Source organism: Eschrichtius robustus, chromosome 13 (genome assembly GCF_028021215.1).
Source record: "Eschrichtius robustus isolate mEscRob2 chromosome 13, mEscRob2.pri, whole genome shotgun sequence".
NCBI classification, from domain to species: Eukaryota; Metazoa; Chordata; class Mammalia; order Artiodactyla; family Eschrichtiidae; genus Eschrichtius; species Eschrichtius robustus.
The window spans coordinates 23462140-23489778 of NC_090836.1; the positions used below are offsets into that span (position 1 = coordinate 23462140).

Consider the following 27639-nt stretch of genomic DNA (forward strand, 5'->3'; position numbering starts at 1 on the left):
TTCTCTGCTCTCCAGCTAACACTTGCCTATCAGGCTGAAATGAGGGTTCCTCTTCTCACACACAGCTGCCAGTGATATATATTGGTTGAACCTTTAGGAAAGTAATTTGGGAATATTTTTCTAAATCCTTAAAAATCAGTATATCATATTACCAGGTGTTACACTTCTAGGGAAGTATTCTAAGTGAGTAATACACTGAATGCACTGAAATGCACTGAAAATTCCTAAACAAATGTATTCACTACTGTATTGTTTACAGCAGTGAAAAATTAGAAATAATTGTCAACGATAGGAAAAGAGTAAAACAAACATCAATTTACAAATAGAAAGAAATATACCATTGCCCCTGCAGTGCTGAAGAAATGGCTCTCACGAAGCTAAGTGTCAAGATGCTTCTGCAGATGAAGCCAGTTGGGAAGGAGCAAGAGTTGACAGAGAAAAACAATGGCTTTCTCCAAAACATCCATGTGGCTGAAGGCGCAATGCAGAAGTAAGTCAGGGCTGAGCTCCCAGGGGGCAGTTTCTGGGGTCCTGTCTGGAGACTTCGTCAGCCTGGTAGGACCGAATGACGGGATTTCCAAGTTCAGGGTTGGGGTTGACATTCTTCTCTATAATTCTTCTAATTTTGATCTCGCGAATATCTACTGTGGTAGGTCCTGTGAGATAGTAAAGGGACCTATGGTCATAAACTAGGCAGACATCAGTTGAATAGGAATGGTCAAGATTCTAGTCTCAATTTGTGAAAAAATGTTGATTGTTTGGTGCCTTCATCATCTTCACCTGCTAAAGATATAAACCATTTAATATGGTTTCTAGAGTAGAGGAAGCACACATTCATATAAATATTTGTTAAATATTTATACATGATAAAAATGTATACTAGGCTTCCCTGGTGGCGCAGTGGTTGAGAATCTGCCTGCTAATGCAGGGGACACGGGTTCGAGCCCTGGTCTGGGAAGATCCCACATGCCACGGAGCGGCTGGGCCCGTGAGCCACAACTACTGAGCCTGCGCGACTGGAGCCTGTGCCCCGCAACGGGAGGGGCCGCGATAGTGAAAGGCCCGCGCACCGCGATGAAGAGCGGTCCCCGCACCGCGGTGAAGAGTGGCCCCCACTTGCCACAACTAGAGAAAGCCCTCGCACGAACCGAAGACCCAGCACAGCCAAAAATAAATAAATAAATAAAAATAAAAGTAGCTATAAAATTAAAAAAAAAAAAATGTATACTAATATAAACCAATGGTTAACAACCTTTTTAAATTGGAAGAACTTTTCTAAAGGAAAAGATTTTCCAGAACCCCTCATATGTCAAAAATGCTACTATGATATCAAGGATGTTTTAAAATCCATTTATAATTTATTAATAACAGTAGCATATACATTTGGAAACATTCAGCAGTATTTACTGAATCTATAGAAATGTATATACATTCCAGGACCACTTTCTATCAGGGTAGGTATAGAATGCCCCCCAACTCAGGGTTCAAGACCCACAGATAGGAAACCACTGCCTTAGGCCTCCATCACAAGTATGTTGCAATTCATTCAAAAGTATACTTGAGTGTGTGAGTGTGTGTGTGCACATCTATACACATATATGCAGCCCAGCAAAATAACAATAGTCCAGTAGGGGATGGACAAGGGATTATCATAGCAAAGGAAGTACAAATGAGTTTTATACGTACAGGCAAAGATGCTCAACCTTACTCATAAAAAGAGATTAAAACTACAGTGAGATACCAGTTTAAACATACCAGATTGGCGAAGATCAAAAACTTTTCTAACACATGGTTTTAGAAAAGGAGTGGGAAAACAGGCACTCTCATCATTTTTGCTGAAAGTGTAAATGGATTTAACCTCTTCAAAGCATAATTTGGTAAAATCTATCAAAAATTTAAAATATATGTATCTATTGACCCAGCAATTCTATTTTTAGGGTTATCCAATGGATACTCTTGTACGTATACACATAGATATGTAGGGATATTCACTGCAGCATTGTTTGCAGTAGCAATTGATTAGAAACAGTGTCCATAAACATTAATAAAGAACTGATTAGCAAATTATGATATAGCCTCATGATGGAATATCATATAACAATTTTTTAAAAGAGGCAGCTCTATAGGTACTAATATGAAATGGACTCCAAGATAATATCCTCTCATTTGTATTAAAAAAGACATGTATATATTTACATAAACATAACTGCTTATTTAGGCATAGAATCTCTGTGGAAGAATAAAGAAGAAACTAGTAAATGTTGGGAGGAGGACGTCTTGGGTCTAGAAATCATGATGGTAGCACAGACTTACTCCTTTCCTTTGAACCATATGATACTTTTTTAACTCTACTTTTTAAAGAAGGATATTTATTTATTATTTGTTTATTTTACACACACATTTGCATATACACACAAAGAGCTGCAATGGCTTCAGAAATCAGAATCTCACTTTGAATCATTTATTGATTCAGTCAACAAATATTTATCCAGCCTCTCTATTCCTATCTCATGTAATGCACTACACTAGACATTATTCACACAGAATGAAATCAGTACAAGAATAGCAGGTGCTCTTTGGGGCCGGAAAGATCCAGTGTTCCCCCTCTAGAGAAGTTTAGGGCAGGCCTAAACTATAGACCGAAGACATAATAACAGTATCTTTTTCAGTTGTGTGACTTACAGTTTACTAAGGGAATTTACCAAAAGGGACCGCATCTTGGACAGATCAGATGATGAGGACATTTTCTCTGAAAACTCTCAAACTGACTTCCTTCATGATTTGGAGACTAAAAAATGGGTAAGGGACAGACTTAAATGTCACAGTGGGTGAAGAGAGGAACTTCATATTTCATATCTCAAAGCAGCAAGGATATTATCTCAAGTTTTCCTCATAATAGGTGTGAGATGTTCAGGGCTTAAAAATCAAGATGGAGGCATTCTCTCCTCTGAAGGCTGCTGTTATTACACAAGGGACTTACTAGTATTCCCATACAAAGAATTGCACATTACCTTATTTTTGTCCTTGGGATTTGTGAAATAACTGTGACATTTTTTACCTCAGAGCAAATTACTGTATGTAGAATTGCCCCCTGGATTGCAGATTGTCTTCCAATAGATGCATTAGAGAGATCCATTTACTCATTTTTAATTGAAGTATGGCTGATTCAGAATATTATATTAGTTTCAGATGTACAGTATAGTGATTTAGTATTTTTACAGATTATACTGCATTAAAAGTTATTATAAGATATTGGCTATAATTCCCTGTGCTATACAATATATCCTTGTTGCTTATCTATTTTATACATAGTAGTTTGTATCTCTTAATCCCTTATTTTGTACCTCCCCCCTTTAGTTAATCACTAGTTTGTTTTCTACATCTGTGAGTCTGTTTTTGTTTTGCTATATACATTTGTTTGTATTGTTTATTAAATTCCACATGTGATATCATACAGTATTTGCCTTTCTCTCTCTGACTTATTTCACTAAACATAATATTCTGTAGACCCATTCATGTTGCTTTAGATGGCAGAATTTCATTCTTTTTATGACTGAGTAGTACTCCATTGTGTGTGTGTGTGTGTGTATATATATATATATATATATATATATATATATATATATATATATATACACACAACATCTTCTTTATCCATTCATGCTGATGGACATTTAGGTTGCTTCCATATCTTAACTATTATAAATAGTGTTGCTATGAATATTGAGGTGCATGTATGTTTTTGAATTAGTGTTTTCATTTTTTCTGGATATATACCCAGGAGTGGAATTGCTGGATTGTATGGTAGTTCTATTTTTAGTTTTTTGAGGAACCTCCATGCTGTTCTTCATAGTGGCTGCACTAATTTACATTCTCACCAACTATGTACAAGGGTTCCCTTTTCTCCATATCCTCACCAACATTTGTTATTTGTAGACTTTTTGATAATAGCCATTCTGACAGTTGTGAGGTGATATCTCGTTGTTTTGATTTGCATTTCTCTAATAATTTAGCAATGTTGAGTATCTTTTCATGTTCCTGTTGGCCATCTGTATGTCTTCTTTGGAAAAATGTCTATTCAGGTCTTATGCCTGTTTTTGGATTGGGTTGTTTGTTTGTTTTGATATTGAGTTGCTTATATATTTTGGATATTAATCCTTTATCGATCATATCATTTGCAAATATTTTCTTCCATTCAGTAGGTTGTCTTTTCGTTTTGTTGATGATTTCCTTTGCTGTGCAAAAACTTTTAAGTTTAATTAGGTCCCATTTGTTTATTTTTGCCTTTATTTCTTCTGCCTTAGGAGACAGATCCAAAAAAAATATTGCTACAATTTATGTCAAAGAGTGTTCTGCCTATGTTCTCTTCTAGAAATTTTATGGTTTCCATTCTTACATTTAGGTCTTTAAACTATTTTGAATTTATTTTTGTATATGGTGTGAGGGAATGTTCTAATCTCATTGCTTTACATGTAGCTGTCCAATTTTCCCAGCACCACTTACTGAAGAGACTGTTCTTTCTCCATTGTATATTCTTGCCTCCTTTGTCATGGATTAATTGACCATAGATGTGTGGGTTTATTTCTGGGCTCTCTATTCTGTTCCATTGATCTGTGTGTCTGTTTTTGTGCCAGTACCATGCTGTTTTGATTACTGTAGCTTTGTAGTAAAGTCTGAAATCTGGGAGGGTGATACCTCCAGCTTTGTTCTTTTTTTCTCAGGATTGCTCTGGCAATTCAGGTTCTTTTGTGGTTCCATATAAATTTTAGGATTATTTGTTTTAGTTATGTGGAAAATGTCCTGGATATTTTAAATAATAGAGATTGCATTAGATCTATAGATTGCTTTGAGTAGTATGGCCATTTTAATAATATTAATTCTTCCAATCCAAGAGCATGCGATATCTTTCCATTTCCTTATATCATCTTCAATTTCTTTCATTAATTTTTTTATAGTTTTCAGAGCATAGGTCTTTCACCTTCTTAGTTAAGTTTATTCCTAGGTGTTTTATTCTTTTTGATGAAGTTTAAAATGGGATTTTTTTTACTTTCACAAAAAATATGGAACATTTCACGAATTTGAATGTCACCCTTGTGCAGGGGCCATGATAATCCCTATATTGTTCCAATTTTAGTATATGTGCTGCTGAAGTGAGCACCCATTTACTCTTAATTCAGTCTGAACCTCTCTCAGTCTGAAATTCAGTCACCCAGATGACATGGAATGGAGAAATTTGGACAAAATGCCTGAGATTTTCCTGGAGAGGGTTTATGCTTTCCTTTAGTTGAAAACAAATGCATGGCCAAGACCCCTTTTATTATTGATGAGCAGATCTCTCTATAGATTCCCCAGGCTATTGGCTATAGAGGAAGGTGGTTTCAACCAGTCAGAAAAACATACAGAAATGATAGAGTGGGTATTTCCTACTCCTAGGCTTATCCAGCCCCCTATGGAAGCTCAGGATTCATCTCTTTGTCTACTTCTCTTTTGAATACATTTTGGATTTGAGGATGGCTAACTCTACAATCCATAGAAGGAAAGGTCCTCAAAGAATATCCCAAACTGGACTTAACCTTCAAGGACTCTGCAGTAAGGAAAAAAAGAAACAAAAGAAATAGAAGGGGATAGAAGGTGTGAAGGAATGGAATTAGACGTGTGGAGTATAGATAATAATAAGACAGACAAAAAGTGGAAAGAAACAGACAAACAGATACTTGTTATAAAAAAAAGAATAATAGGAACTGAATTAGAAGAGTAGTCTTAGGATGGGAACAGAAAATAGGGAAATTGAGGTGATCGTAGGGATGATCTTAGGGAACACATGAATTGAAGGTATAACTCTATAAATAGCATCATCTGATTCTTTGCAGGGGCCTTGTCCCTGGACTCCAGGTAAGAGCTGCTACCATTAGAACTACTTTTCCAGGACAACTTCCCTGTACTTGTGGTTCAGTGAACCCTGCTCAATCCTCTTAGTCAGTGAATGGTGATATCATCACTTGTTGGCCTAGAACAGAATAAGTCTAATTAGATAATAAAATTATTCACTCTGTAAGAGTTTATCAGATAGTACACACTCTCAGAGTATAAGGCATTGTTATAGACTATTTCTTACAAACTTCAAATCAGGGCATAACGGTTTAACAAAATATTTTTTTAAATTTATGATTGTATTTCTTTATGTCTGTTTATATGGAAAATGCTATAATTACATAAAAATAAATCATAGGCAGTCACATAATTAACAAATAATTATTTAAAAATGTGGTTATCTGCTAACAAAAGGACAAATATATGACTTCTTGAGGAAGAAACCTTATTCTCTTATTCTCTGAAAACAAACCAGGAGGTCTCTACTTTGCATAATCTTATCTTCGTCTTTTATAAGAGAAAGATTTAAAGGACAGGTTCAGAAAATGGACAAAGAATTAAGAGGAGTAAAGAAAAAATTGTTGGTTTAATTAACAAAATAGGCTCTTTAGCCAGACTGCCAAAGCTGCCATGTCTAACCATCAAAGCCCCCTAAAATACTTAGAAATGAATATTTTGCTCTGGTTTCACATTGCTTATCCCTGGCACTGCTACATACAGTGTCGATTTCGGATGCCAGGTCAGTGAACAGACTTTCCTATTTCCTGCTTTTGTTTGCATCTCTCACAAGCAGAATGTATTTGACTGTTTCTGAAGCCTATTTATTCTAAAAGCACTTACTGAGGATCCCCTATGTGCTAAGGTACATATATATAAAATCCTTTCCCCTCAGTGAGCTCACACGCTAGGAGGGACTCAGACAGGAACGTGGCTGTGTAAGATCCATCCTAGAAGTAGCAGATGAGCCATGAGGTACAAGGGAGGGAGGGCTGTACAGGGAGAAGACTGGCGATATGACAACTGAGGTTTGAAGGATGAGCTGGATGGAAGAAAAGCGTTTCAGAAAGAAGGAGCAACACATGCAAAGATAATGAAGCCAAAGAGAAACTGTGTTGTGAGAGAGGAAGGGTGCAGGAAAAGGCATGACAGGCAAGCAGGCAGGCAGGACACTGAGGTAGGGATAGAGCAGGATGCAGACAGGAAGCCAGGACATCAACAGGAGTCAAGAACTGATGAGGACTCAAAGTAGGGCCCTGTCTGGGCTGCCATGAGCAGTGATGCTGGGGGGATGGGAAAAAAGTACACCGATTTAAATGACAGGTATTAGTGGGTATGCACAAAGTGGATATAACATAGGTAATGAAGAGGGAAAAGAATGTCTCCCGTGGCAATTCAAGAACTTCTTTCAGGTTTCTGGCAGAGGCATCTGGATGGATAGGGAGACCATTTGCAAGGGTGGGGAACCCGAACAAGGTAGAGGGGAAATATGATGAGTTCCATTTTTTTACTTTCTGAGTTTGTGGTGCCTAGGAAACATCCAAAAGGAGACATGTGAGCTCTTCAAAGAGCTGCATGTAAATGGAAAATAATGCCCTTAGACTGCGTATTTCGTGCAAATACACGTTTAGTCTGTTATTTAAAAAACACACACATTTCTTTATGTGTTCAGTCCTGCAGATTTTAAAAACTCTTTTTGTTTCTACTTCTGCCTTTTGACTCTTTTGCAGTATATTAACCATTACCGTGAAATGACTGATAAAGATAAGAAATATCACCATCGATTATTGGACATAGAACTCTAGAGATGATCTGGCCCCATTTTCTTACTACAGGCCAGGAAGCTGAGCTTTACAGTGGTTAAGTGACTTGTTCAACATCCACAGCAGTAGAACAAGACTTAGACCTCTGGTCCTCTGGTTCCCAATGTGGTATCTTTCTCTACATCACAGTGTTTCTGCTGCTTTTGAATATCCTGGTCAAAGACTTGGTGGAAAGAAATTGAAATTGTGGATGCTTTTTATTTATGAAGAGGTAGATAAGAGATAGTGGAGTCACATAATACTTGGAAAATCTAGCCTTGGTTTCTTCATCTGTAAATGTGATAATAAACCTACATCACTGGTGAGGTGGCACTGGGTTGTGAGAGTGCCAGTGGTAGGGACTAGGTATTCTTTAATCTGAACCCAAGTCCTAAATACAATTCCATGGTTTTGGAATCAGAAAACCTAGTTCAAGTTCTGGTCCATATACTTACCAGCCATGTCGACTGGTTTCCTGTGGCAGCTATAGCAAATTAGGCTTGGTGGTTTAAAACCACACACACACACAAATGTATTCTCTCTTAGTTCTGGAGGCCAGAATTCCAAAATCAAGGGGTCAGCGAGCCCACGCTCCCTCTGAAGGCTCTTGGGGAGAATCTTTCCTTGCCTCTTCCAGGTTTTGCTGGCTCCAGACATTCCTTAGTTTGTAGCTGCATAAACTCCAGTCTGCCTCCGTCTTCACGAGTTTCTCTGTGTCTTTTCCTCTTCTGTTTCTCATTAGGACACTTGTCATTGGATTTAGGACCCACCCAGGTAATCCAAGATAATCTCATCTCAAGATTATTAACTTAATTACCTCAGCAAAAACCACTCACTTTTTCTTTTTTTTTCCAAATAATGTCACATTGTCAGGCCCCTCGTATTAGGACATGGACATATCTTTTTGGGGTCATCATTTAACTCACTACACCATATGACCTTGACCAAATCACTAAATAGGAATGGCCTAGGGGATTTCAGTACCTACCTTTATCCACCTCAGGGCTATCATGAGAATTAAAAGAAATGATGTACATGAAGGCTATTTGTAGAGGTATGTGAATGTTATTCCTGTTGACTTGGTCAGTGATTTCAACAGATATTTCAATAAGAAACTGATCTGTTCTCTCTACTCTCCACGTCCCTGCCCCAGCCTTCCTCTGTCACAGAGCAGGAGGGCATGTCAGCCTATCTCACAGATGCATCAGAAGACTCCAGCCTCGGAGGGGGGCTATGTGCTTGCCCCCAGAGAAGGGGGCATGGGTACCATAGAGGGGCCACCACTTCTTGTGATAACCCTTTTGTTCTGTTTTGCTTTCTTCATGATCTTTATCAGGATATGTTGGAGCTGGAGGCTGGGCATGACCAGGACCTGCAGAGTGAACAGGATGAGCAAGGAAGAGATCACGTTCAACAAGAAGATCCCCAGGCGTCCGCATCTTTGCAGTTTTCAAAGGAGAACATCCCTGAATGGTAAGCCCTGGAGCGTGCAAGAGGGAACATTTAATAATGTTTTGTGGAGGGGAAAATGAAATTTAGCAGAGAACTTAGGGACAGCCTAGAAGATTTAAAATCCATACATGTCTTGAACCATGAAGAACTCATGTGCACAAGTAACTACCTACATGTTCCAGCAAGAATGCAGAAGAAGGACATTTCTAGGGATATAGGAAAAGCCGTGGAGTTCTCTTTACACACTTTTCTTCGGAGCCTGGGATTAACACACGTCTTATCACTCTCAGATAATTTTCCAGAGATGAAAATTATTATAATTACTATTAAAAATGTACCGTTAAATCCTTATGGACCCTTTCCCTATTGTATAACTTCTTCTCCTTCACCAAGATGCAACCACCATCCTGAAATATTTAACATTCATTCCATGCAGGGAAATTAAAAATATATCTATATTTTTTAATGAATGTAAAACATGCTTTATTTTCTCCAGCCTTATGAAGATCTGTTAAAATGGATATTAAATAAATGTCCAAACTCCTTTCTTGAAGCCTAAGTGCCTACCTGGCCCGTTTTGGTGACAGAAAATGAATAAGCAAACCAATTTGCCATCCAGAGAAAGAGGGTTTCAGGCTTTCCCATTTTCTACCTTAAAACTGATTGTAATACTATTTCTGTAGGAGTCAGGAGAACATGTTCTTCCAGCTAAACCACTGGAATACACAGATGGGTCCACAAGTGAAAGAACTTGGAGCTGATCACATAGGCTGGATGGAAAAAATTAAAAATATTATACAAAAAATAAACCTAACAGAAAACACAGTGAAGAGGTAATTGTAGGGTGTCAGGGTTGGTCAGAAAATAATGAAAAGTTTCATAGCTTCAGAAACTTAAGAAATTCTGGGTTTAAGGTGGTAAAGTCTTTAGGATAATAAGTTATCTACATCTTTGCTCTCTCTTCTCCCAAGGGAAGGACTTCCCTCAGAGGCTCTCTCCTTGAAGCCACATTAATAGTTATCAAAAGGACGTGCTGAAGTTCCCAATGATCCTTGAGTTTTATCCAGTATTGTCCAAAGGGATCCAACCAGTATGGCATGAAAAAACTATTAAAGTTTATTTGTTAATGCATATCTGAATTTAAGTGGAAAGTTTCAAGATGAAACAGAAACGAAATTATTTGTCCTGTCACTGGTATAAAGAGAGTGGGCTTTGGAGTCAGAGGGACCCAGGTTTGAATCCTGACATTGACATTTCTTGGATAGGTTAATCAACCTTTTTTAAGGCTTGACTTTCCCTCTTCTATAAAAAGGGAGTAATGACAGCCACCTCATTGGTTTACTGTGGGTATTAAATAAAATGCCATATGTAAAGCATTTAATACAGAGTCTGGTACATAATAAACAATTAATAAATGGAAGCTATTTTTAGAAATAAATTCCTCTGGCCTTCTGAACCATCCTGCCACATTCAAAACTCTTTCCTAATACAGGGCTACTCTTCTAGATGTTTCTTTACCTTTCAGTTAAATATCTTCTTTACATTCAGTTAAACATCACCATACCTTACAGCTAAACATCTCTTTACATCAGCCTTATCCTGACTATCCTATTCAAAATGGCCTTTTGTTTTCTTCCAGAGCATGAATAATATTTGGATTTTAAAAGATTCTGTGTTTTTATTAATTCAAATTCTGCACATTAAAATTTCTTTCCATTTTTGAAACTAGTGTAAAATTCACATACAGTAAAATTATATCTTTTATTCCATTATATAAATATACCACAGTTTATCCATTCATTAATTGAGGCACATTTAGATTCTTTTAGCAATCATGAATAGAGACACTGTAAACATTCACATGTAGTTTTTTGTGTGAACACACGTTTTTATTTTCCTCGGGTAAATAATCAGAAGTTGGAATGCTGGGTCCTATAATAAGTGTATGGGGTTTTTTTGTTTTTTGTTTTTGTTTGTTTGTTTGTTTTGGCTGCGCTGGGTCTCAGTTGCGCACTCGGGATATTTTGGTTGCGATGTGCAGCCTTCTAAGCTGCAGCACGTGAACTCTTAGTTGCGGCATGCATGTGGGATCTAGTTCCCCAACTAGGGATCGAACCCAGGCCCCCTGCATTGGAAGTGCGGAGTTTGACCCACTGGACCACCAGGGAAGTCCCAATAGGTGTATGTTTATACTTGTAAAAATCTGACAAACTGAAAATGACTATGATATTTTGCATGATGACTACTTTCTTGCTGTTTTCTCCTGCAGTGGGGAGAGAGAGTTCTAGTCTTCCTCTTCTTATAAGGATATTAATCCCATTATGAGGGCTGCACCCTTATGACTATATCTAAACCTCCCTCCCTCCCTAAGATCCCACCTCCCAATACCATCCCATTGGGCCATTGGGGTTTCAAAATATAAATTTTGAGGAGGCACAAACATGCAGTCCATACCAGGTAGAGATCAAAGTTCCTTTTTTTTTTTTTTTTTTTTTGCATGTGTATATCCCAAGATCCCTTTCTTTTTTGGCATATGCATATCCAGTTGTTACAGCAACATTTATTGAAAAGAGTTTTACTTTTCCTATGGAATTACCTTACATCATTGTTGAAAATCAGTGGATCATATATGCGTGAATCTATTTCTGGATTCTTTATTCTGTTCCAATAATCTATATGTTTATACTTTCAGTAATACCACACTACCTTGATTACTGTAGCTTTATATTAAGTCTTGAAATTAGGTAGTGAGCATTATTCAATTTTGTTCCATTTTTTTTCTAAGTCAAATACTAATTTTTATTATCTGATAATTTTTTTCTTTTTCTTTTCTTTTTTTAAAAATTAAAAAAAAATTTTATTTTATATTCGAGTATAGTTGATTTACAATGTTGTGTTAGTTTTAGGTGTACAGCAAAGTGATTCAGTTATACATACACATGTATCTATTCTTTCTCAAATTCTTTTCCCATTTAAGTTATTACAGAATATTGAGCAGAGTTCCCTGTGCTATATAGTAGGTCCTTGATTTTTGTTCTAATTTTTCAAAATTGTTTTGGCTATTCTAACTTTTTTTTCTGCTTTTCCATGTAGATTTTACAATCAGCCTGTCAATTTTGCCGTGATTTTGGTTGGAACTACCATTAATCTATAGATAAATTTGGGAAGAATTAACAGTTTAGCAACATCAACTCTTCTGATTCATGAACACAGTATTTCCGTCTATTTAGGTCTTGATTCCTTCCATCAGAGTTGTATAATGTTTGGTGTACAGATATTTCACGTTTTGTTAGATTTACACCTAAGTATTTCATGTTTTTGGTTTTATTATAAATGGTACTTAAAATTTTTCAATTTCTTATTGTTAATAGCTAGTATCTAGAAATACAGTTGACTTTTGTATACTGACTTTGTGTTGTGACCTTGCTAAACTCATTTATTAGTTCCAGTAGTTTTTATAGGTTATTTGGGATTTTCCACATAGATAATTATGTCATCTGCAATTAGAGAGAGCTTTCTATCTTCCTTTCCAATCTGTATTCTTTTTACTTCTTTTTTTTTGCCTTATTATATTGGCTAGAACTTCTAATACGATGTTGAATAGGAGGGGTGACAGCAGATAGCAGACCTACTTACTTTGTTCTCAATCTTACAGGAAAAGAATTAAGTGTGATATTATCTGGGTTTTTGTTTGTTTGTTTTTAAAGATGCCCTTTCTCAGATTGAGAAAGTTTCTTCTATTCCTAGTTTACTGAGTTGTTTTTAAAATCAGAAATGATACTGAATTTTTTCAATAGCTTTTGCTGCATCTATGAATGATCATGTTTTTTGTTTGTTTATAAGTCTCTTGATATGGTGAATTATAGTGATTGATTTTTGAATGCTGAACCAGCCTTGAGTTCCCAGAATAAATCCTCCTTGGTCATAATATATTATCCTTTTTATATGTTGTTGGATTCAGCTTACTAAAATGGAACTTTTACATGTACGTTAATGAGAGATATTGACCTCTGTCTTTCTTTCTTGTAATGTCCTAGTGTTAGTATCAGAGTAATGCTTGCCTCATAGAAAAAATTGGGACGTTTTCGCACATTTTCTATTTTCTGGATGAGTCTGTGTAAAACTGGCATAATTTCTTTCTTAAATGTTTGGTTGGATTCACCAGTGAAGCCATATTGCCTGGAGATCTTATTGTGGTAAGATTTTTAACTACAGATTTAATTTCTTTACTGATATATAGGGTTATAGTGCTACTCAGGCTATCTAGCTCTTGAGTATATTTTAGTGGTAGATTGTATCTCTCAAGGAATTTGCCCATTTCATCTAAATTGTCAAATGTATTGGCCTAAAAATATTAATAACATTCTCTTGTTATAATTAATATTTTGAAATAATTATAGATTCACAGGAGTTTTCAAAGAAATATACAGGATAGTCCCATGCACCCTTTTCTCAGCCTTCCAAATGGTAACATCTTGTCTAACTCTAATATGCCATCAAAACCAAGAAACTGATATCGGTATTATCGACCAAGCTTATCCAGACTTCACTAGTTACAAGTGCACTCATTTATGTGTGTGTGTGTGTGTGTGTGTGCATAGTTCTATGCAATTTTATCAGAAGTGTAGCCTTGCATAACCACCACCACAATCAAGATTCTAACCTGTGTCATTGTACAAGACTCCTTTGTGTTACCCCTTTATAGTCACACTCGTTCTCTCCCACCCATCCCTAACCCCTGGCAAGACAAATCTGTTCCATGTGTTTATAATTATGTTATTTCATGAATGTTACATAAATCAAATCATGCAGTTATGTATCTTTTTGAGACTTTTTTTTACAGTCAGCATAATTTCCCTCAGGTTCATCCAGATTGTCGCATGTATCAACAGTCCCTTCCTTTCCATCACTGAGTAGTATTCCATGCTATGGTTCATATATATATTCTGTCTAGTTTTTGGCTATTATGAATATAGCTATTTTGAACATTCATGTACAGCTTCCTGTGTGAAAACAGGTCTTAATTTCTCTGGGATAATTGCCCAAGAGTGAAATTGCTGGGTCATATGGTAAGTTTGTTTTTAGTTTTGACAGAAACTGCCAAATTATTTTTCAGAGTGGCTATACCATTTTATGTTCCCACCACCAATGTATGAGTGATCCAATTTCTCCACATCCTTACTAACATTTAGTGTTATCACTATTTTTCACCTTAGCCATTCTGGTAAGTTTACCGTGACATCTCGTAGTTTAAATTTGTATTTCTCTAATAACTAATAGTGTTGAACATCATTTCATGTGTTTATTTGCCATCTACATATCTTCTTGGTGAAAAGTCTGTGATGTCTTTTGTTCATTTTCTAATTGCAAGGTTTTTTTTAATGTTGAGTTTTGAGAGCTCTTCATATATTCTAGATATAAGACCTTTGCTGGATATGTGACATGTAAATCCATTAAAGAGAGTTTTTGGCCAAGCAAAAGTTTTAAATTTTGATGAGGTCCAGTTTATCAACGTTCCCTCTTATGGGTAGCGCCCTTGGTGTCAAGACTAAGAACTCTTTGCCTAGTCCTAGGTCCCAAAGATTTTCTGTGGGTTTTTTTTTTTCCTAGAAATTTAACTGAGCTTCCATTTTAGTCATTTTACATTTCTGCTCCTATATCCAGTTAGGACTACACTTCTTTACTATTATCTAGATTACTTAGAATGTTTTTTACTTTCTTGAATTGCATTTGTGACTTCCCATTCCAACACAATTACTACCCAAGAGTCCTCTTATATAGGAGTAGGATTTCATTTTTGAAAGGTCAAAAATGATCTTTCAAGATCAAAAAAGATGATCCATTGGGGATTTTTCTTCAGCCACAGGACTTAGTCCATCTCTTGGTCTGTTTGCAGCTTATTAAGTGAGCTGATGTCCCTGGAGGACCAAATTGAAAAGCTGAAGTCACACCAGGACCTTGACTCTGATCAGGGGGCAAACATCGAGGTAAGCTGGAGGCCTGGAAGAAAATTTGGGAGGTTGTGGGGACTCTACCACCTCTTCCCATCCCATTTATTGTTTAACAGGTCATAACAAGAATTAAAACCCATCTTCTGTCACAAGGAGGAGAGCTCTCTGGTGGTCAGTTCTGAGCACATTTCATCTGGGAACCACCAACTTCTATTCTCTAACAACACTAAAAGTCTAGATTTTTCTGTTCTACCTAGAAACTCAGTCAAATTTGGCAGGTTTATATCTCGATGCCATTTAAGATAATGATGAGTTCCTTAAGGGAAAACTTCTCTGAATATTTGTATCCCAGCACCTAACAGTACAGAGAAAACATGCAGGAAATACATATTTGTGAAGAACTGCATCCTTAGAATGTAAGAGATATATTTGTGTTTGTCTTTGATGCCTTCATGAAGAGTTCTTGTGTTAGTTTTCACCGTCTCCAAAGTTTTCCTGTTGTTTTGTGTCCTTGCATTTCTTAGAGACTCTTTTCTGAGAAAGGTTTAATTTTCCCTTTTTAAAAGAGTCATAGAATGTTAGAAAAGTAGTGATCAACTTTGGATAAGAATTGGACTTCAGAGCCCTGGCTCGTAGTTTTTCTTCTCTAATAAACTTCAGGCATTTGAAGAAAAGCCTATAAAAATGGAAAAAGTCTGTGTCTAACTACCTCTTTTTATTGCCAGCCTCTGCTTTAGCTCAAGCCAAATTTAAATTAAGTGGATTTTGAAAGAAGTAAAGGAGAAAAATGCCTCTTTTATTGTTGGAAGGTAATATTTATTTAGACCCCTCCCATATTAAAAGCCATCTACAGATAAGCACAGATTTTTCACTGAGGAAAAAAAACTACTTTTAACTAAGATTTAGTGCAACATTTTGACAGAGCAACCTCATTTTGTGCTAGTTGAAAAGTCAAGAGTTTTCCCACTATCTAGGGCTTTGGGAATTGCAAACTATGAAGAAAGGGAAGAGGACAAGGGCCAAGAAATATTCTGCTTTAAAAAATGTCCTCCAAAAGTCAGCAGTATTACAGGAATGTAGATTTCAGCAGGAGGAAGGGATGGGGAGGGATGGATATCAAAAGAATGAAGAGGGCTGCCCTGGTGGCGCAGTGGTTGAGAATCTGCCTGCCAATGCAGGGAACACGGGTTCGCGCCCTGGTCTGGGAAGATCCCACATGCTGCGGAGCAAATGGGCCCGTGAGCCACAAGTACTGAGCCTGCGCGTCTGGAGCCTGTGCTCCGCAACGAGAGGCCGCGACAGTGAGAGGCCCGCGCACCGCGATGAAGAGTGGCCCCCACTTGCTGCAACTAGAGAAAGCCCTCGCACAGAAACGAAGACCCAACACAGCCATAAATAAATAAATAAATAATTAAAAAAAAAAAAAAAGAATGAAGAGAGTAAGATAGAAGAGCACAGAGACAAATGAAGGTGAGGTTAAATAACAAACCAACAAGGCTTGGATAATACGAAAAGGGAAAAGAATCTGAAAAAGAATGGATATATGTATATGTATAACTGAATCACTTTGCTGTACACCTGAAACTAACACAACATTGTAAACCAATTATACTCCAATATAAAATAAAAAATTAAATTAAAAAATATAAATAAATAAATAAATATAAACAGACATATTTTGCAAATGCAAAAGAAATATGAAAAGGGAAGGCATCACAACTATGTATGGGATTCTCTATCCTGGAAATATACAGCTTTGTATACACTCTAAAAAAACGGGCACAGACTTGAAAACTAGAAACAGCCCAAATATTCATCAACTGGTAAGTGGATAAACTGTGGTATATGCTACATGATGGAATGCTACTCAGCGATAAAAAGGAACGTATTTCTTAATCATCCAACAACATAAATGAATCTCAAATGCATTATGCTAAGTGAAAGAAGCTAGACTTGGAAGATTAGACTCATGATTCCACTTCTGTACCATTCTGAAAAAGGCAGAACCATAGGAATGAAAAATAGATTAGTGGTCACTGGAGTCCAGTGGGGAAAGGGAGGAGGAGATTGACAGAGGGACACAAGGAAATTTTGGGTGTGATGGAAATATTCCACATCTTGTTGTAGTGGTGATTACATGCCAGTGACAGTGTGCATATGTCAAAATTCATAGCACTGTGCACTTTTAAAAGGTGAGTTTTACTCTATGTAAATTATACCTCAATAACTGTGACTTAAAAAAATTTTTTTTTAACTGTTTTCAATTTTTAAAAAATATTTATTTATTTATTTTTGGCTGCGTCGGGTCTTAGTTGTTGCACGCAGGCTCTCTAGTTGTGGCGTGCGGGCTTAGTTGCTCTGCGGCATACAGGATCTTAGTTCCCTGACCAGGGATCAAACCCTCATGCCCTGCATTGGAAGGCAGATTCTTAAACACTGGACCACCAGGGAAGTCCCGACTTTAAAAAACTGACACAAGTTCTGTCCTAAGACTAAAGGCTGATGGGAAAGGCTGCGTAAAAACAAATACAGTAATATAATAAGTAAGAAATGTTAAATATAATTGTTACAGAAGCAAAGTCAGTAGGAATGGCTCTAGGTTTACTCTGGTGGAGGGAAAAGTGAAGACTGTTAGAAATAAATATAGGAATGGCAAACAAAGAGTGGGAAAATTAAAGGAGAAGTAAGTTAATAATAATAATAAAGTAATATCACATGTATTGACTCATTTATTTTTCATGAGTAAATAGAATGACTCAGAAAAGCATGAAAGAGAGAGGAGGGGAAGATTGGTGAAAGTATTTAAACACGCACAAACACACACACACACATACACACACACACACCAGAAACAAATTTAAGAGACCTTTAAGCTGAGGAAAGGACTTTGAAGTGGCCTTTGGGTGTTGCTTGATATTGAGCCCCCAAGTCCACGAAGCTTTCTGAAATCTCCATATGAATATAACTTTCATCCTGAGACTGACTCCTATCTCAGTTATCTTTGGTACAATTTTCTTTGATAAGTATTGTGTCAAGATATTTACTATGTAAATAAGCTAGGGCACCATGTAAAACGTGATTAGTATCTCACAGCTCCTTTCTAAATAATTAAATCACACAACTCTGGGGCTGGTGATGAATGAACTTGTTAAAAAAAAAAAAAAGGGTGTCGATTATACATCCTCTATAAGCAGTTTGAGGGTAAACATTCACAACAAGCACAATGCCTAGCTCAGTGGCCACTTACATAGGACGTGGCCAATGATGTCTTGTTGATTTGATTTAATGTTGATTTTGGAGATCAGCACCCAGAACAGTATGCAAAAAAAGTAGCTTCTATTAAATCTCAAACTATTTGATCATGAATGAGCATTCTTCTAAAAATCGTCATTTGTTCTGTTTCAATTCCACACATCATTCATTACAACTTTTGTTCTATATCCTTTAGTTTTAAAGGAGAAGATCATGGAAATTAAAAAGCAATTAGGAGAAACGAAAAACAAATTTGTCCAGGTAATGATAAAATGTCTTTATAACTAAGGAAGAAAAACAGTTCTTCAAAGAAATCTCAAATTTTAGTGAATGGAATCCAAAATTCAATGGAAGAGACTCAGAATTTTAGACCTAGACGGGAACTTACTATTATTTAGTCTACGCCCTTATTTTCAGAAGAGAAAAGCGTAACTCAAAAACATGAAGTGACTTGTTCATATTTCCACATGAAAAGAACCAGTCTTACCCTTGCTCCCCCATTAAAAAATAGGTTTTTCTTCTAGCAAAAGTAATGCATGCTTATTTTAATAATTAAAACATTATAGAACTAGTTCATATAAAAAAGAAAAATAATCCCACTCCCTCAAAAATAAAGTGAACATTTTAGTATATTTATATTCTTCTAAATTTTTCTATACATATGTTATCATATTATTATTATTTTAATGGGATTATATTATATACATTGTTTTGCAACTTGCTTTTTTTCACTTAGCATTTTTTTCTTCAACAACTTGCTAGGCCACTAGGTGTCATTTTACTTTTTCACTGTTTATGTGATGTAGGATTTGATTTGGGGGTTTATTAAATTTATTTTGTTAGCTATTTGGGGCTTTATAATCAATGTTTACCATCACAAACTATGCCTCAGAAATCCATATCTTTTCTTGCTTTTGCAAGTACTTATTTAAGAATCAGTTTCTAGAAATGGCACCTCCAGAACCCATCTTTCTTGAATCCCAGAACACTCTTTTTTTTCTGCTCTGGCTTTGCTTTTCAACATATCCTGCAAGTCAATTATGGAATGATTAATTAAAAACCTTTCAAAGCATTATTTACTCAGGACATATGTACAGTTGGCATTCACATCTTAGAAGAGGGTGGTTTGCTTTCAGCCCATGTCTTGATCTTACTGATAGAAACCAACCTAAACCACCTGTTCTCTCTAACTGACAACTTAAAAGGAAACATGGGAAGAAAGGAGGAACCGGACACTTTTTGCGGACAGCTCTTTTGCTAAACCATAAGGCCCAGGTATTCAAACTAACATAATGAAGACTTACATTTATATATTATAAATTTAAAATATTTAGAAGAAATATAGTTTTCTCTTTTTCTCAGAAACATACTATGTTTCTCCAACTAGTGTCCTGGTAGAAGTTTAAGGAGTAAGGAGAGAGTAATGGATAGAGAAAAAGATGATTTATAATAAGAGAGTAATGGATAGAGAAAAAGATGATTTATAATAAGCTGCTATTGTGTAAATTCGTATTTTAAAGTATTGAAGATAATTTATTAATCTTTTGGTGATACCTCCTGCAATTTATCATGATTGCACCGTGAATTTGTTCTAAGAGGAAGGATTTTACTGAATAAAAGTAAATTTCAATGAAGCCTGTTTACAACTAAGAGGTATCAGAATGAGTAAGGTTTTATTGTATAAACCAAAAAATATAACTTCTATTTTACCCAAAATTGTGGGTGTCTTTTCAGGAAGATGCTTGTAATGAAGCTCATGAATTAAAGGAAAAACTCAAGAATAGAGGTAAGATTTCACGGTTACACAAGTTCAAATAATGATAAAATAAAATGATTTAAATCTACATAGAGAGCTAATTCTTTCCCTAGAAGTTGAGAGTGTGCCACATACAGGTCTCTTTGTAGCCTTTTCACCTCTTCTCCCCTCCTGACGTTCTGCTTTGGGCCGACAGAAGATCTCACAGGTGTGGTGTACTTCCAGGCTCTCATACCCCTGGGCTGCTTCTACAGTTCCTCTATCTGGAGCTTATCCTCCATGTCTACATATTATCCACTCTTCAAGGCTCAGCTCAAATGTCCTCTCACCTCCCAGACCCCCCTTAATCTCCCCTAGCCAGAAAAATGACTCCATCTTGGAACTCCTCCTGCAAGATTTTATATATGGAGGTAAATGTGAATGGCTGAATGAAACAGTGAACGAATGAATCAACCTGTCACTTGTTCAGAGGTGCCTAATCATCCCACCTATCTAGATAGAGTAGATGTTCCCACCACCAAACCTCAGCTACTGTGTCATCACATTATTTACTTTCTCTTTAGCATGTATTTTAGTCTATAATATCTAATGTATATATGTGTTTAGTTGTTTATTGCTTGTCACCCCACCCCTGTAAACGCACATGTAATTCTTTGCCCATTTTGTTAAAAAACACATGTGCAACAGAATGCCCATTCCTTGTCTATTTTTTTATCTGCTGTATCCTAAAATTGTGCCTGGTAGGAGTCAGTCAATAAATATGTTTTGCATAGATGAACAAATTGAATAGATGAATTCAATAAAAGGATAATTATCTTTCCATCTGAATAATCCAGTAGTTAAGAATTAGCAGGTGGGTTTCATTTAATTTTCTACCATGGTGCTACCTCACCCTGTGAATGTGTAACTTTCTTAGGTGAGTATGCACCTGCCAGTGACCTCCTCACGTGATTCATATGTGATTGCAATGTGGGCCCCTGAAGTGTTCCAGAGGAAAGGCACTCTGCATCATCTCCAATTTTTCTTTAATGATTGCTCTTTTTTTCCCAGAACTTTTGCAAGGACATGACTCTGCTGAATACAAAGTTGGGGATGTACCAGATGCAAGAAGGGAAAACAGACTCTCAGAGTCCTGAAGAAATGGGCATGGAAGAAAGGGAGCCCCTGCTTCCTCAGGCTTCACCACCCCACTTAGGGCAGAACTCTCCTCCCTGCATTACAATGTGATAAGTTAGAGATAGGGACCTCTGGGGGCTGACAGAGTCCCCAAAATGAATGGACTATAGTAAGATTGAATTTCCTCAAGGGTTGACTAAGAATTTATATATATATATTTTTATAAATATTTATTATTGTTCTTTAAAAGTCTATTTGTTTATTAAGCCATAGTATTTTTCTTCTTATTTTCAAAATTCTCAATCAGTATTTTCTTTTACTTACTTATTTATTTATTTATTGACCCCATTGCACGGCTTGTGGGATCTTAGTTCCCCAACCAGGGATCAAACCCGGGACCTGGCAGTGAAAGCACCAAGTCCTAACCACTGGACTTCCGGGGAATTCCCAAGACATATACCTATTGCATTAGATATATAGATAATAGATATTTCTTTCTTATTGTTTTAGATAACTATATATACATAAATCTTAAAGGATGGTGGCTGCAAGTTATAATGCAGTCACCTCCACTGAAAGAATGTACCTTCTAAGCAGATTTGAAAACCTTTGTTTACTAGACAGGATGCCTCTCCCTTGTACGATATTGAAGACGTACAGACTGTCAAATTCGGACTCTTTGGATCTCTTTCTGGAGATGTCACACTATCATATATGCCCTGAGTAGTACTCTCCTCTAAGAAAGCTTTTTTTTTTAGCTTTTTATTTTGCTTTATTCTTTCATTAGAGAAGATGTGAAAGTTAAGTAGAATCTGGCTATGTTTTCACACGCAAACATATACGTGCACAGATACTGAGTTAAATCAATTTTATAAAAATGTAATGAAAATGGTATAAAAACCATTTTATCTCTTTTTTTAAAAATTTTATTTTATTTGTTTATTTATTTATTGGCTGTGTTGGGTCTTCGTTTCTGTGCGAGGGCTTTCTCTGGTTGGGGTAAGCGGGGGCCACTCTTCATCGCGGTGCGCGGGCCTCTCACTGTCGCGGCCTCTCTTGTTGCGGAGCACAGGCTCCAGACGCGCAGGCTCAGTAGTTGTGGCTCACGGGCTTAGTTGCTCCCCGGCATGTGGGATCTTCCCAGACCAGGGCTTGAACCCGTGTCCCCTGCATTGGCAGGCAGATTCTCAACCACTGCACACCAGGGAAGCCCCCCCATTTTATCCCTTAAGAAAGCTTTTTTGATTCTTTAATCCCCAACCACCAACCCAAGCAGAGTCTTCGGCTCTCTCTTTTTTTTTTTTTTTTTTTCTTTTTTTTTTGCGGCCTCTCGTTGCGGAGCACAGGCTCCAGACGCGCAGGCTCAGTAGTTGTGGCTCACGGGCCCAGCCGCTCCACGGCACGTGGGATCCTCCCAGACCAGGGCTCGAACCCGTGTCCCCTACACTGGCAGGCAGACTCTCAACCACTGCGCCACCAGGGAAGCCCCCGGCTCTCTCTTTTGAGTGTACACACTGTACCTGACACATAATCCTGACAAAGTACCCACGGCATATTATTGCAATTAAATTATTTCCATTGTAGTCTTCTCTTAATACTCCATGGGCTACTTGAAGGCAAGATCTGGATCACTGGGGGATATGAAATATAAAATATGTTCATCATGCTCAACAAATATTAAATTAATTAATTTATTAATTAAATTAATAAGTGAAGAGTAATGTCAGTGGTGGAGTAAAGACCCCAGAAAATCTCCTCCTCCATAAAATCAATGAGAGAGCTGGAAAAAATTGTCAGAATCAACTTTTTCAGAATTCTGGAAATTAAGGATTTAGTATCCAGACTCTATAAAGAACTCTTAGAACTCAACAACAAAAGGACAAACAGCCTAATTTTTAATATGAGCAAAAAACTTGAATAGACATTTCTTTACAGAAGATACACAAATGGCCAAAAAGCACATGAAAAGATTTTCAGTGAAAAAACACAATGAAAACATTATTGGTCATTGGGTAAATGCAAATCAAAATCATGAGATATTGGGAATTCCCTGGTGGTCCAGTGGTTAGGACTTGGTGCTTTCACTGCCAGGGCCTGGGTTAGATCCCTGGTCAAGGAACTAAGATCCCGCAAGCAGCGCGGCATGGACAAAAAAAAAGAAATCATAAATCATAAGATATCACCTTACACCACTAAGATAACTATAATTAAAAAGACAGACAATGACAAGCATTGGAGAGGATGTGGAGAAATCAGAATCCTCAGACATTACTAGTGGGATTGTAATAGGTTAAACTGATTAAATAGGTGAACAAAATATGGTATATCCACACAATGGAGTATTATTCAGCCACAAAAAAGAATAAAGTTACCTATACATGCTGCAAAATGAATGACCCTTGAAAACATTACACTAAGTGAAATAAGTCAGACCCAAAAAGCCACATGTTATATGATTCTATTCATATGAAGTATTCAAAATAGGAAAATCCAGGTAGATAGAAAATAGATTAGTGGTTGCCAGGCCTACGGATTGTGGGAAATTGGGAGTAACTGTTCTTTTGGGGAATTTTGATGAAAATTTCCTGGAATTAGATAGTGGTGATGGTTGTACAACCTTGTGAATAAACCAAAAGCCACTGAATTGTACACTTTAAAAGGTAAATATTATGGCATGTGAATTATAGCTCAAAAACAAACAGACAAATAAGTAAATAAGTGAATGCGTTTTGACGATCACTTAATTGTGTTATATGGGCAGTTAATCCAGTTGAGTTGGCCAACTTTCATCACATCGTTACATCCTAGTTAAGATTGCCTGAGACCTTGTCCAGTCTCTTGTCAGAGAACTGGTAACATGCTGGTTCCATTTAAGTATATTTATACATTATCTTTTTTGAGGAGGTTTATCTTACAGACTAAGTCAATCATTCTGTATCAGTTTTGCTGTTTTTAGCTTCAGAAGGTGGCCTCTTTCTGGTATTATCCCCAATCCCTCAGTTCCCTTATAGTCTTCCCCTATGTGTTGACCACAAATAATGTGAACATTTTGGAAAAAAGATTAAAGGTTTTATGCATGACAAGTTTTTTTTTTAATTGAAGTATAATTGATTTACAATGTTGTTATGCATGGCAAGTTTTGAAAAATAAATAGTATTCAAAAGTCAAAAGAATGTTTTTATTCTTTACAGAAGATAAATTCAAAATGAATAATACTATTAATAACACTGACCTTTGGTTTTTATACAGGTGATATCATGAAAAAACTTATTTTGATTTAGTAGCTATGATGTTTTCCAAAGAAAAATGTCTGAACCTTTTAAAATAAATATTATACATGTTCTTTTATTTGCTTAATAATAGAAAACAAATTTTTAACTTTAAGTTATATCATATAGACTTGTGAATAAAAATCAAGTAATTCAGTAGTATCAAGAAATAGATCTGAATCCATCCATACCTGGAGTGTTCATTGAATGAAAGGGAAAACTAGAAGGACACATTCTAAACCAAAAGAAAAACAAACCAAAGAAAAACAAAATAAAAGAAAAAACATAAAATTAAAATAAAATAGAAAGAGTGAATAAATGAAAGGAGGAAAGGTAAGAAAGAAAAAAGAAAACTTAGCTGATTATATTAAAGTGATGGGATTATAGTTTTTTCATTTCTCTGTTTTCCAAGTTATCTGTAATTTAGAAAAAAACTATTTTTCTCTTTAAAAAATTAATGTTAGGACTTCCCTGGTGGTCCAGTGGCTAAGACTCTGTACTCCCAATGCAGGGGGCCTGGGTTTGATCCCTGGTCAGGGAACTAGATCCCACATGCCGCAACTAAGACCTGGCACAGCCAAATAAAAAAAAAAATTTTTTAATTAATGTTAAAATGTGTTTCCTTGAGAATGTTCCAGCTTAATATTTCTGAAGATGATTAATTTTGGAATTTAGGAAGATAGTATCTATTTACTAGATATGTTTTGGTAGTGAGTCATTTTTCTTTTCATAAGAAAGAACAAATCTAGATTTAGTGCTCCCTGAGGACAGGACATCTTTGCTTCACCTTAGCAGCCATCAAAGTCTCTTCATAATAGAGTATTTTAAGAACATTGGCTCTTTAATAAATATGTGAAGTAGAAGCAATGATTTGTGTAACTGCCAAGAGATAGCCAGTGGCAATAATGCCAAGAAACTTGGCTCAGGTTCATGGAATCCACTGAGTTGGGTCACAAAACAGATCCATAGCTAGCTTTAACTGTGCTCTAGACTTGCTCTTCTGAAATCTATTATAGAAGGTAATTATATCCAAGCAACTGGATTATCTGTGACATTTCTTTTGTTCTTTGTGTTCTTCTGGATTTTCCAGATCTTCTACCCCAATCATGTATTGCATTTATAATTAGAAAATAATAATGCAAGGACTTCAAAGCAAATAAATAAAATACAAAAGGGGCATGTCTGGTGCTGGGATAAAACTGTTGATAGAGAGAGCTGAATTCCACTTGTCACATGGTATTTTGTACCCTGATAGAGCTGAATTCCACTTGTCACATGGTATTTTGTACCCTGAGGAAAATCTAACTGCCCGTGCCTTTATTTCCCCCCAAATAGGCATCCTATACCTCACAAGTGAGGTAGAGATGGCAATAACTACTAGAGTGTGAGAAGAGCATTTCAAAGGAAAGAGCCCCACAGTAACCCAGGGATTCATTGTTTCATGGCTTTAGAATCTTAGAATTCCAGTGCCAGCCCTAGGATGGACTTAGGTCCATCTACTCCAAGTTCCTTCTTTTGCAGATGTCAACAGTGTTTAAGAGAAATTGTTACTTACTTGAATTTATAGAGCTACATGGGTGGAGGAACCAAGAGTCACATCAGTGTGGTTTTCTTTGGAACGTTTTTTTTTTATTTGTTTGTTTGTTTACTTATCTGTCGATTGATGTATAGCTGATATATAATATTATATTAGTTTCAGGTGTACAATATAGTGATTCAATACTTTTATAGATTATACTGCATTAAAATTTATTACAAAATAATGGCTATATTTCCCTGTACTATACAATATATCCTTGTTGCTTATTCATTTTATACATAATAGTTTGTGTCTCTTAATCTCTATCCCTATCTTGCCCTTTCCCCCTTCCCTCTCCCCACTGGTAACCACTAGTTTGTTCTCTATATCCTTCAGAATGTTCTTAACACATTCTGTTAAGATGTTTTTCTTTCCTTCTAGGAAATGTGCACTGAGGATTTTCATCATGTTTATGTCCTCACCTTCACTGGACTTTCATGTTACATACTATTTTTTGATGCTACGTTTATCTTTGAAAAGGTGCTCCCTGCAATGCTTGGGTGCCGCAGAATGTGGGAACTGCGGGAGATTATTGCCCCTTTCTTGAATTTGGAAGTGGAAGACTTGTTACCCTCCTAAAGATACTGTTACCCTACTGACTTTCTTCCTAATAAAATTCTGGCTGTTCTTATATTACAGTGGTAAACTTATTTTTTAAAAAACACTATAGGGTGTTTTGCAAAGGACATTGTAGTTATGTGGAAATTGGTTGATAACAGAAAAAATGAAAACAATTTATCTTTATCCTCATGACTCACAATGACATCTTGAATCTTTGCATGCATTTTTAGAAACATTTGCTTCAAACCACTAGCCTCTCGTCTCCCCCACCCCCAAGGACACTGAGACTATCAGGCATTAGCTTTCATGGGTGGTTATTTCCCCCATTTTGACCTCTGATGTCTCAGAAAAGAAAGCACAGAATTCCTCCCCATTTTTACTTCAGTCAAATTGGGTCCATATTTTTTTTTTATAAGTTTATTTATTTACTTTTTGGCTGTGTTGGGTCTTCGTTGCTGGGCGCAGTCTTTCTCTAGTTGCGGCGAGCGGGGGCTACTCTCCGTTGCGGTGCATGGGCTTCTCTTGCGGTGGCTTCTCTTGTTGTGGAGCATGGGCTCTAGGCACGCGGGCTTCAGTAGTTGTGGCACGTGGGCTCAGCAGTTGTGGCTCGCGGGCTCTAGAGCACAGGCTCAGCAGTTGTGGCACACGGGCCCAGTTGCTCCACAGCATGTGGAATCTTCCCGGACCAGGGCTCGAACCCGTGTCCCCTGCATTGGCAGGCGGATTCCCAACCACTGCGCCACCAAGGAAGCCCAAATTGGGTCCATATTTTGAATGTAGTGGACATTCTTTGGTCTTGCTCCCTACCATTCATTTCTCCTTTTGGTAACAGCACCCTGATTTTGCTTTGAAAGAACTTTCTTTTCTCAGTGGGCATAGTTACAGGTGGCTTTTCAGTCTTCCTGTTGTTCTCTGTTCCTGTCTTCCTATTAACAAGAAGAAGGAATGTTCCCTGTCTTCCTATTAGCAAGAGTTGGGGATATGCTGAATCAGACATTCTCTAAGAATAAAAATTTTGAGAACAATCATACAA

The 27639-nt window shown here is 36.8% G+C and overlaps 1 protein-coding gene and 1 non-coding gene across 2 annotated transcripts; one reads left to right on the forward strand and one right to left on the reverse strand.

Moving 5' to 3' along the window:
- The first annotated feature begins 362 nt into the window (after nt 1–362).
- On the forward strand, nt 363–26624 carry SMCO2 (single-pass membrane protein with coiled-coil domains 2). The gene is given in 8 exon segments (XM_068561929.1): nt 363–490; nt 2685–2799; nt 9007–9143; nt 9809–9955; nt 15019–15109; nt 21132–21306; nt 26426–26455; nt 26458–26624. Coding segments are annotated over 8 exon segments (990 nt in total).
- Nucleotides 5055–5158, reverse strand: LOC137775957 (U6 spliceosomal RNA). Its single transcript, XR_011076089.1, has one exon. It is a non-coding gene; the product is annotated as a U6 spliceosomal RNA (small nuclear RNA).
- Nucleotides 26625–27639: the final 1015 nt, after the last annotated feature.